Consider the following 11,945-nt stretch of genomic DNA (forward strand, 5'->3'; position numbering starts at 1 on the left):
GGCCGGGCTGCCGCGCCCGCGTTAAAGCAGCGTGGGCCAGGCAGTCACAGTGCATCGCGCGGAGACGTCACAAACCACGGCTTGGCCGTGTCGCCAGTCCTCGCCTTCACTGGGTGACATCACCGCCTGTCCCACAGCGATGTCGCCATCCATTGCTTGGTCATCACCGTGCCCCGGCCTCACCTGCTGCACGTGTGCCAGCAGCACCGCAGCCCCAGCACACGTTCCTGGGCTTTCCCCAGCGCCGCTGCCCGTTCCATTCCCCCCTCATTTCATGTGCTCAGTGTCAGTGTTTCATACATCAGTGTTTCACACATTAGTGTTTCACACATCACTGTTTCACACCATGTCTTCCTACAGGCCCATTGTGTGGCTCAGGCCTTGGCACACAGACCCAGGCATGTACAGCAAGATCGTTTATTATCCAATAAATGTTCTTGGAAACTTACTATTCCGAGGCTCCCAGTCTGATAGTAGTCATATGAAGCTGTTCTCCGTTTTAAAATTTCATGGAATTCAAGACAAAGTAGATGAAATGGCTGTGTGCTGTTATTGCGTTTGAGTTTTATTCTTTACACTTCTGTGTCTCTCCTTCCTCTGCTAAGTTCTTGCATCTGTCACAGTGGATGGTTTGGGACGGGATTTGCTTTGGTGATTTTGTCTCTGCACTTTCTAGACATGTAGATGGAGGTGAGCAGAGACAAAAAAACAGAGGCACCAGCCTGGGCCTCCATTACCCTCCATCATTTTGTGTTTTTTGTTTGTATTTGTGTTACTTTGGGGGACGTAAATTTGCATGTTTATACTGCACACGTTTTTTGTCTTTACAGTAATCTATCTTCCATGAACTGTTTACACTTTCTGAAATGTGGATAGACAATTTTTTGCTTGTTCTGGTGTGGATGCAGTACAAAGTAGTAGCAGTCTCTATGCCAGGCTTGCTTTTTGTACCAACTGCTGACATCAAGGTGTTTGCTTACCCTTTCCTGTGCAACCTACACTATTCAACCTCCTTCAGCAGAGGGCTAGATTATGGTGAAAAATAGTGTTTCGTAGCTGAGAATTTGCTCTGTGAGTATTATTGTGCTCTTCGTATCTATTGCAATTTCCATGGAAATAAATAGGAAGCATTACTTTCGGAGTGAGCTACGCATTGTTAAGAAGTAAGGATTTGCACGGGCACTTTAATGAACATGTATAGGAACTTGTCTTTATTTGGTGCCACAAGATGACATGAAAAAGTCCGACAGGTTCAATATGATGAAGAATTACGAAAAGCCAATTTCTGATTTCATTTGCACCTTTTTATTTCCACAGTCTTAAATTAATTGCAATGGTCATATTTACAGAATCAAAGAATTATGGAGGTTGGATGTAGCCTCTGGGGATCATCCAATCCAACCCCCTGCTAAAGCAGTTCCCTACAACAAGTTGCATAGGAACGCATCCAGGTGCATTTTGAATGTCTCCAGAGAAGGAAAACCCACAACCACTCTGGGCAGCCTGTTCCAGTGGTCTGTCATCCTCAAAGTAAAGTTTTTCCTTGTGATCAGATTGAAATTCCTATGCTCCAATTTGTGTCTATTTGCCCTTGCTCTGTCCCTGGGCACCATTGAAATGAGGCTGGCCTTATCTACTTAATATCTGTCCTTTAAATTTTTACAGTGATAAGATCCCATCCAGGCTGAAGAGTCCCAGGTTTCTCAGCCTTTCCTCATAAGGAAGATGCTCCAGGTCTCTGATCATCTTTGTGGCCTTCTACTGGACTCTCTCCAGTAACTCCTAGTCTTTTTTGAACAGGGAAAACCATAACTGGACACAGTATTCTAAATGTGACCTCACCAGGACAGAGTAGGAGGGAAGGATCACCTTCCTTGACCTGCTAGGCACATTCTTTTTAATGCTCCCTAGGATCCCATTGGCCTTGGGGGCCATAAGGGCACACTGCTGGCTCATGGCCAATCTGTTGCCCATCAGGACACCCAGGTCCTTCTCTGCAAAGCTCCTCTCCAGCAGGGCATCCCCCATCCTGTACAGGTGCATGCATGATTGATCCTCATATATAGGACTCTGTCCCTCTCCTTGCTGAGCCTCATCAGGTTCATCTCCGCCCAGTTCTCCAATCTGCCCAGGTCTTGTTGAATGGCCTTCTAGTATATCAGCCACACCTCACTGCTTTGTATCATCAGCAAACTTGCCAAGGGTGCGTTCTATCCCCTCATATAGGTCACTGATATTCCTGTCTAGTCAAAACATATCAAAAAATGAAGACATGTATCTCCCTCCGTGACTTTTGAGATTTTTCATCTGGTGTATGTACTTCACTAGATTTGTGGTCATATATAATCATGCAAAAAGATTCAACAGTGCAAGCCTTACTAAATGTGCTCTGAGTTAACTCATTATATAAATTTATCTCTAAGATAAGGGGAGGTAAAACCCAAATATAGCTGTCCTACTTATCCAGGCTATAACATTTACTTTGTAGGAAGAGCAACTCAAACTATGATTCAGATAGATATCAGCCAAATGGCAGAGTATGGGGTGTCTTTTTTTAATCTTTTTAAATTGCTGAAAATAATGGGCTATCATAAAGAGTTTATGTAAGCACTAATATTTCTGCCTTACTCATCCCATTACAATGAGCATATATTTCTCTGAATTTTGAATTGTTATTAAGTGTACAAACTAAACACAGCCTTTGAAACCAGGGCACCAATAACACAGAAACACGCAACCAATATGCCAACTCAGTGACTGCCATTTAATGTAAGGTGTTACTCAGTCCTCATTCCCTGTGCTAGCAGATGGAGCTGCTACACTTTCAGGGGAAGCTAATGATTCACTGTAGTGGAAATGCTGTCATTGCTTGAACCAGTGATTGAGCACCTGGCAGGAAGGCAGTGCCAGCCCAGGGGAGCTCAGGTGCAAGCAATGAAGCTGAGTGACCTGAAGGGGTGAAGCCAGGATGCACCCCTTCCCAGTCCTTATTTAAGAGCTGGCAGTGGAGGTAGAGGTATCTTATTTGGAGATTTCATTTATCTGAGGGTGATGTAGGCCTTCTGAAGGTAAGTAGCTTCCTTTCTCCTGCTGTTTTTGTATCTGAGTGGATCCTTGCTCATTGCAGCCTGGTATCTTGCTGTTCTGCTGTCTTGTTGAGCTTTTCATTGCATTACATTCACATAATAATCTCTTCTCCAGAGACCAGGTTGTTTTTTCTTGTTTCTATCTACTCTGAACAGGCCAAGGATTTCATACATCTGATCATGTACTGGGCCAGCAGCTTTCTTGAGAGCTAGCCTTCTAGTCACAATGACAGTTACTTTTGTAATCTGAAATCCAAAATGATGTGCAGACTGTCTGTTTGGAACATGAGTTGAAGTTAAACTCTTTAGTTAGTGCTTAATGGCTGTGCAGTTTATAATTGTATAAATGATTGTGCCCTGCTTAGAACTGAGGCTGTACAGGTAAACACAAGAAACAGTATCCAGAATATACACAATACAGGAAAGTAACATTCAGAAATAAATGGAATATTAACAGCATGTAGTGGCTCCCAGGCGTAAGGTGGTTGTACAATGTAAGGAGTTATGTATAAGTTATGTACAAACAGGCAGTGGACATCAGAGCTTACCAAATGTTTTATTTGGTACATGAAGTATTTGTTGCAGGCTATAGGCAGTCATCTTCTGGGAAGCTGAAAAGTTTTTTTTGAGGCTCACTTAGTATCCAGCCAGAAACTATCCTCTTTTGAAAATACCTGAACTTGCAGAAATGTTGATGTTTTTCAATAACTAAAGTGGCACCAAATTCCATATTTGAAAAAGTCTCTTTAGACATATCACCTAAATACGTTAGTTTGTCTTTTTCATCATTTAAAAGTTGTACTGTAAGTTTTCTGGCTAATGTCTGGAAGGGGTTACTTCTGTTTAAATAGCTTAATCCTTTGTCTATTAATAGATGTCTCCAAACAAATGTTATCTGACCTTCTATTCTGTGACAGAACTGGGTAAACTCAGCTGTTCTGGAGGAAGTCTTTTAGTACCTGGAAGTTTTAATATAAGTTTTATTTTGATATTAATGTATATTTGAAGAGCAAGACTTTATGGAAGGATAGCTTTCCAACTACATCCTAGTTCACACGTATAAGGAATGACTGTACTGCATTGGGTGTTGTCAGCCTTCTCTGTAAATACAGAGAAATCTCTACAAAGAGAGATAGTGATCTGGCATCCTAAAAGTTCGAGTTTCTTCCAAGAATAGTTCCATTGCTAGCCCAATTTCAAAAGAAGACTACTTCTGCCTGCAGTTAAGACTTTTTTGGTTACTTCCTAGTGAGTACAGGAACTTTGAATCTCTGGGGAGGGAAAAAGTTACTAATCCATTTTCTGTCTGGTTATTTAAATGTGAAATGCAGAATCATAGTGCCAGTTACTGAGAACTCAGGACAGGAACCATAACATTCTATATCAAAATTCAACTTACTTACAAGCAAAGCATTTGCTGATTATAGCAGAAACTGTTTTGCAAATGATGGGTTATTTTTCATGGAGAAGCATATCTGCCAAGGAAAAGTATGCTTTGTGTTGGGTTGTGGCGAATAAAGAAAAGGAAAGGATGGTCAGCATTGAAATCCTCTTCTATAACCATGCAAAGCATCGCAATGCCAGCAGTAGCAGCTGCAGCTTCTGTGCCCTCCTCATTCACTTCTACAAAAGCCTTGTGTACAATTTTAGAGAGGAAAAGGTCATGTGCCCCTGACATTCCTGACAAGTCAGCCTTGGCACTGTCAAATATGTCCAACAAGCCCATAGCTGCTAAATCTGATTTAAGATCATAGCTTTCTTCTAGCTCAAATCTTGGCAAATGCACATGGACATCAGTGGAATATAGGTGCTCTGGACACGTCCACTCCTGGAGCTTCTCAAAGGTGAGCTGCTTCTCCAGCTAGAATTAAAAACATGGAAAGAGTACACCTCATCAATATGGAAGTGTGTTACTTCCAGTAACACTTAGAGGATTGTATAGAGTACCATACAACTACAAAGCAAGTGTACAGAAATGATTACCCTGTTTTTGATAGCTCAGTACAGATTTAATGACTGCTACTGAAATTAAGTGAAGTCGCTGCAGTTTTCAGTCAATGGAGTAAAACAGATGCTTGCTGCTTATTGATAGAGAATACAAAAACATGCACTGATAGCTAAAACCAATCATTCTTCCTGTTATTCCAGCTAAAGGGAATGAGGTAATTAAAAATCAAACAAAAATAATCATCAGAGATTGAAGATGCTGATATGTTCCTAATTCCTGTTTGTTTAGTAGAAAAATTTGCCTAATGTAAGTCTAAGAAAATAAAGACTTTCAAAGGTAATGAAAGTTTCACCATGAGAACAAAAAAAAAAAAAGCAATTTCTTTTTCATCTCATTTAGAGTTCTGTTCAGCACGCTAGAGGCCACAAGAAAAACAGAACACAACTTCTCTCCATGATGGACAGGGTGTGTGTATTCTTGTGGCATTAGTAGAGCATTATCTAAAAAATGTGCTTGATGGATATGGGGTTCTAAGAGCATAAGTTCATTAAGGCTTTAATTTTCAGTGCTGAATGTATCAATTAAATAACTGCATTAGTTTAGATGGATCACCTTCTGCAGTCCAGTGGAGTCATCTTCAATATCATCAGGCAACAGAATGATCATGCTGAATTCTCTTTCATCATAGGGCAGCTCCAAAACACGGGTTTTCATGTCAGAGATGTACCCAAAACGGAACTTCTTCTTCTGATACATCATTTTCACTGTCTTTCTTTCATTCTGAGTAGTTAAAAGGTATGGAAAACTTTAAAATACCAATTTAAAAGACCAATGGTAAACATAAGAATTATGTTCTTGCAGAAACCCCTTCTGCACTGTATCAGGTGATTATAAAACCACCTCCATCAGATTCGTGGCTGGCAGTTCAATAACAGATTTTTCTGAAGATAGAATGAATTTTAATATTTCATTCTTCCTGGTCTTCTATAGCATAGTCGCTACTGAGACTGAAACAGGATTTGAGTTGCTGTATCTTTATATTTCTCTAACAGCAGAAATAACCAAAGATCAACCCTGTTCAGTGTAAATCAGGTGACTGAATATGTACCTCATAGAGCTGTTCCACAAAATATAGAACAAGAAAATGGGGCTCAAATGAAATGCACAGTCATTTTAATACAGTTCATTCTAGCCTAAGGACAGAAACTCAGCCAGGCACAGTCAGGGTCCTAGGCTGTGTATGAGGATCACCTCTGACACTGTTCTAGTAAGTGACAAATGAAATTGCTGAAAATGCTGAAGTTGATAAAGAAACTCTTTTGTAAACTGAAAACATTCACAAAAGAGTCCATGCTTGCATTTTTCTATTATTGTAAGTGAAGCTTCAGGTTAAGACACATCTTTTTGTTAGGTATGTACCACCAAAATGTATCTGTTGTACCTTATTCAACCGAAATGGCATCTCAGCAGTGTTGGCTTCTTCAAATTTTTCTGCCCAGTTCCCTTTGAAATAAATGGCATTTACCAGTACCAACTTGGTCATGCTATTAACTGAGCCTTCAGACAGCAGATCAGGGATTTTACCTTCAGAGGGCACAAAAAAAGGGAGGTCACAACAAAACCGTGTAACATGTTGATTGCATATGAATTATCCACAGAGATACTGATGCCATAGAAATATACAATTCTAGTCCATTCCTCTGATGGTCTTTTTTTCAGTACCTTTCACTTTACTTCACCTTACTTGTTAATAGTACATGCTATAACTTTTGATTTACAGTAACTTGATGGAAATGTAGTATTTGTAGTTATGACTGTCACGCATGACTTGTCATCTCCGGTGGTTTGAATCTAGCTACCCAGATAAAAAGGACATAGGGCAGCCTAAGCTGCAGAGAGCTGCAGCACATCACTTCAGGGTGGCATCCCCCTGCCACACCTGCAGCCAGCTAAGCAAAAACTGGAAAATACCCAGATTTAGGATTATCGGATTAAGGAAGATATTAAAAAAAAAAAAAGTCATTTTTAGGTAGCCAAAGATCTCCATTTCATGAGTACAAATCTATGTCTGTGTACCCAGCCTGAATGGGTTGGCCTGAACACAAACAATGGATTTAAATGAGGGGGTAGGGGAGAGAATGACTATTTATGAGGCTGGATAGTGATAGGACAAAGGGAATGGTTTCAAACTGAGACAGGAGAGGTTTAGGTTAGATATTAGGAGGAAGTTTTTCACACAGAAGGTGGTGAAGCACTGGAACAGGTTGCCCAAGGAGGCTGTGGATGCCCCATCTCTGGAGGCATTTAAGGCCAGGCTGGATGTGGCTCTGGGCAGCCTGGTCTGCTGGTTGGGGACCCTGCACGTAGCAAAGGAGTTGAAACCAGATGGTCATTGTGGTCCTTTTGAACCCAGGTCATTCTATGATTTATGTAGCTGTTGAAATGTCTTGCTTAGGTATATAATATTCTTTGGTTCTGTCAACCAATCATTTGAATATCCCTGGAGAAAATGAGTTTTCTCCATTTCCAGATGGCAGGAAATAAAGGCTTTCCTGCTCCTGAAGTATGCAAAACGCCAGTTACTTCATTAATGAAAAATAGTTCACCTTCAGTTTTCTCCTCTACCCACTGGTTTATTTCCTTTCGGGCTTCACCATAAGCCTGAAGAAAATCAACTGCAGCCAAATCAGCTCCATATAACTTCTGAGTATTAGTCAGGAAATCCTAGATTTTGGAACATTAAGAACAGCTGTCATTGCACACAGATAAGGGAACGTATCTTTACACTGTAGATAACACACAAAGGTTATCACCTGCACTGAGGTGGGGCTCTAGTAGAGCATTGTCTGTTTGGGTGTGGGTTTCTTTTTTTTTTTTTTTTGCTGTTTCTCTTTGAAACAGCAGTGAGTAAGCCTCACTGTACATCTGCCACGTATACACATATACATCTGAGGGAGCGCTTACTGCAGGTGCTCCAGCACTTCTGTCATTCTCCTGAAACAGGTTCAAGCATGACTAAGAAAATAAAAACTCCCAGAAAGAGCTGGAGAGGAATAAAAATAGCAATACTTAAATACACACAGAGGTATGGTTCCCTTGTTAAGAGGTGTGCTGTCTAGGCATGCTGGGGATCTCCTCCCAGATTACTTAACATATTTTTTGAAAAAAGTTATGTACTACTAGACCAATAAAAATCCTAAAAAACAACAGAGAAATGGGATGTTGTTATATATACTCTAAGCTAAGAATCTACATGGCTTGCTTTTTCTCTTGAGCCCCAAAGCAACGGAACTGAACAAGCAAAGAAAGGGATTTGTTGTATAACATCCTTTAGGTGCATCCTATGGGCATCTGCACATCCTAAAGACACAGAAGTGCTTATGCATGTGTACAACACTTGTGCAGACTGCCTGGTAACTTTTAGAAAGATGTCTAGACATGTTTTTACCTCAAATACTCAAATGGCTGCGTTCCTATAAAGACAGCAACACCTGAGCTATGCTGCTTATTGATACAGAAAGATAGTTTTGACATCTGGACTTGCTAGTGTGGTATTTTTGCTATGGGGCATGCTCTGGAGACAGGAGTGCAACAGATAATGAAGTTTCAAAGCCTCCCCCCAGGTTCCACCACACAGCTATGTTCTCTGTACCCATACCGACAGAAAGCTGTAGGACTTCTCTCCAAAAAGCCGATTGGCAATCCGTAGGAGACAGGAAGAATCCCTTCTGTTTATGTCTGCAGTCAGAGTCCGGAATCTTGAGTGTATATCTTCAACTTCATCAAAATGAAATGTCTGAAATGAAAGAGGTAAGCTAACTGCTGCTACTGCTGTTTTTAAAGAACATGAAGCATATGTGTATGGTATGGTGCCTCTTGTAGTTATGTTGAAGAAAGAAAGCAGAAGGAAGCTGCAAACTGTAAACCTTAAAGAACAAGTGAAGCTGTCCCTTAGTGCTGCGCCAGCCATGTCACTTGTATTAAGCTATTGCTTTACATTTAGCCACAGCTGTAGCAATGGATTGTGATCCGGAGTCCCATTGGAGGGCTATTTGCATGTATCTCCTCCATGGACCACTGAGCTTGTCTGAGCGTTCGGGGAAGATGAGGTCTTAAGAAAACTCAAGAGCTATAATCTTTGGTGGTTTTATGAAAATGTAAGTGCTTTCATAGACAACTATCACCTTAAAATTAAAAGCTGTTATAATATGGAAGTGTGCATACCAAACCTGTAGGGAAACCGACTAGCCAAGGTTTGCAGGTAGGGCAGCACGATCCACCATAGTGGGTGGTGCTTTGTGGAAGTGGGAGCTGGATCCTCATGGGTCCCCTCCACCATGTGATATTCTATGATTCCAACTTAAAGTAGGATTATGATCCCAGAAATGAATTTCTCCATGCCTAAAACACCTTTCACACTCATCAGTCACTATCTCCTTAATTAACTGATGTTCTCATCAATTAAACATTATGCTATGGGAATGTGCATTATAGAAGGTTACTGTGCTGAAACACCTTCTGTCTCCAACTCCCCTATGCTTCTCTTGCATTATTTCTGCTCTCAGAAGATTCTTCCTGGGTGGGGCTGACAGTTGAGTTATAAGGAATATACGTTCAAAGTCTGTTTCTACAAGCAGTGATTCAGTTTTATTGTCTTTTCACTAACAATGGCAGCGGTTAATGGTCTAAATAAGTTCTTCCTAAAGTTCGGAATACAAAGGTGAGCTTATTCATAGGGCAAAAAAGTTAATAGTAACTACAGTGACAATTCTTACTTACTTCCCTTTGCACTAGCAGGTGTTTGCCTTGTGAAGAAAAAAGAGGTAGAGTCTCTTTTGAACAGGAATCTGAGAGGAAATTGGCACACTGCTACCTGCACTAGAATTTGCAGTTTGCAACTGCTGTTGTGAAACCACCAGCTCTAGAAGACTAACTTTAAATACGGAAACTACTTACCCAAACTACTTACCCCAGCTTTCAAACAGGCTGGGGAGTGTGAAAAGGATTGATGAGCTGGGTCTACAACAAAGCCCCCAGTAAAGAAGCCACACCATTTTCTTTTAACCTCTGCTACTCAACCTAAGGATACTGTGAGAATGGACATGTGAGTTCTGCTCCTAAGAAATACTGGGTGCTTGACTGCTACAATGCTGGGTCTTGGGTAATGTCATCATGTATTGTAACAATTGTTTTAGAATAATACAGCTCTATATCTTATTTTTTACTTGTAAGACATACTTAGCATTATTATGCATACAATTACTAAATACATGTTGCAAAACAATAGTTCTTTGTGGAAAAGGCTCATAGAGTGGGTTGGGCTGGAATGCAACTTAAAGCCTACCCAGTTCCACTGCCCTGCTATGGACAGGGCAGCCACCCACCAGCTCAGGCTGCCCAGGGCCCCAGCCAACCTGCTCTTGAACACCTCTAGGGATGGGGCACCCACAGCTTCTCTGGGCAACCTGGCCACCACCTCATCACTTTCTCAGTGAAAAATTCCCCTCTTACAAATATCTAGCCTAAATCTTCACAACTTCTAGTAAAGACTTGCTGCTGGAAATGCTAATCAATTTAAATTAAGACTGACAAATCAGTGAAATTAGTTTCCAAATTCATCAATTAACCCAAATGAAATGAGGGCAAAAAAGAGCTACTAGTGAACACAAGAGGAGGGCTCTGGAGTGCAGCAGGCAGGTAGCAGCAGTGGGGAAGAGTCAGCAAGAGTGACAGAAACCTTGTCCCAAGCTCACACAATTAATGCCCTCCTCTCATTGTCCAATCTCTAAAACTTATTAAAACTAAAAGTTGTTAAAATGAGAAATTACTGCTGACCTTCAGCACCTGTGCCTCTGTATTACCTCTGGACCCGAGAAGGACCATGGCCAGAGCAGTAGAAATACTGAGAGGGGAGAAGAAAACATTTCCTGATGGGTTGGTCTCGTTAACCCTTCTGAAGAGATCGAGTGCAAACCTGCCATTGGCACTGCTCAGGCTCTCCATGGCTGCAGCTGGAAAATAAAGGTTTCGGTGAAGGCTTCAGAAATCACTCCTCAATGCCCTAGTGTAAGTTCTAAGGGCTGGATTCATTTCAGGCTGCAAAAACAAGCACGCACTTACCTCCTGTGATGCTTTGCAGCTGCTAGGGAGGACCAAACCAGCAGGAGAGAACCCAGCAGCGAGCTGGAGGTAGGGCCACTGGGAGCTGTGAGGTATCTGGCAGTGGGGTGAAAGGTGCAACAGTGGGGCGGGCAGATGGTTACGCAAAGGCTGGTGGCAGGCAATGCTGTAAAACCTTCCTGCTTGTCAGCTGGGATCCCTCCTTTTTGTTTGCACTGGGATTTGCAGATATGGCTGCTTCTGACTTCTCTCTTCTCATGGCTTTGCTTTACAGCGGATGTTAATGTGATTACTTTTTTTTTCTAGTTAGAAAAGGAATGAGAGGCATGCTTTTGTTTTCACTTATACTGTGGCACCGTGAATTCACTCCAGTAGCAGCCTCTAGAGGTAGAAAGGGGCAGCTGCTGCCCCCTATTCCCAGACAAAGCACTGGGAGCAGAGACTGCCAACTTCCATTCCACCCACTGCTGCTCTCTCAGCCCTGACTGTGCATTAGTCTGGCAGGCAGCACGTTGGCAGCTTCCCTGCCCCAAGTAGTGACTATTGAGCACAAGGCCAAGGAGCTGCAGTATCACATCTAGAAAGACTTAACTTGTTCAGGCTGGAGAATGCTCCAGGAAGACCTCACTGTGGCCTTCCAGTATCTAAAGGGAGCATATAATTAAGGAGGGAGAGTGACTTTTGTAAGAGGGAATGGCTTTAAACTAAAAGAGAGGAGATTTTGATTGGATGGCAGGGGGATGTTTTTCACTTGGAGGGTGCTGATGCTCAGGCACAGACTGCCCACAGAA

At 41.8% G+C, this 11,945-nt stretch overlaps 1 protein-coding gene across 2 annotated transcripts; it reads right to left on the reverse strand.

Moving 5' to 3' along the window:
- Positions 1–3,626: 3,626 nt before the first annotated feature.
- Positions 3,627–11,396, reverse strand: SERPINB1 (serpin family B member 1). 2 transcript variants are annotated; one of them, XM_019613784.2, is made up of 7 exons: positions 11,155–11,396; positions 10,896–11,045; positions 8,693–8,830; positions 7,641–7,758; positions 6,476–6,618; positions 5,647–5,814; positions 3,627–4,947 (listed from the first exon to the last, which is right to left on the reverse strand). In XM_019613784.2, the coding sequence occupies exons 2-7, from the start codon at positions 11,013–11,015 to the stop codon at positions 4,546–4,548; spliced, it is 1,089 nt and encodes a 362-aa protein (XP_019469329.1). In that variant the 5' UTR covers positions 11,016–11,045; positions 11,155–11,396; the 3' UTR covers positions 3,627–4,545. The 2 variants fall into 2 exon arrangements, with proteins under 2 accessions (XP_019469329.1, XP_003204839.1); XM_003204791.4 differs by having other exon boundaries at positions 10,870–11,045; positions 11,155–11,392.
- Between the last annotated feature and the right edge of the window lie 549 nt (positions 11,397–11,945).

Source organism: Meleagris gallopavo, chromosome 3 (genome assembly GCF_000146605.3).
Source record: "Meleagris gallopavo isolate NT-WF06-2002-E0010 breed Aviagen turkey brand Nicholas breeding stock chromosome 3, Turkey_5.1, whole genome shotgun sequence".
In the NCBI taxonomy this organism is placed as follows: domain Eukaryota; kingdom Metazoa; phylum Chordata; class Aves; order Galliformes; family Phasianidae; genus Meleagris; species Meleagris gallopavo.

Excerpts from the sequence above, each read along its gene's own strand:
- SERPINB1 (XM_003204791.4), bottom strand. The coding sequence starts at position 11,037 with ATGGAGAGCCTGAGCAGTGCCAATGGCAGGTTTGCACTCGATCTCTTC. Across the intron at positions 6,619-7,640 it reads GGTAGAGGAGAAAACTGAAG|GTAAAATCCCTGATCTGCTG; the intron begins GTGAACTATTTT and ends TGCCCTCTGAAG. Across the intron at positions 5,815-6,475 it reads TGCCATTTCGGTTGAATAAG|AATGAAAGAAAGACAGTGAA; the intron begins GTACAACAGATA and ends TTAACTACTCAG.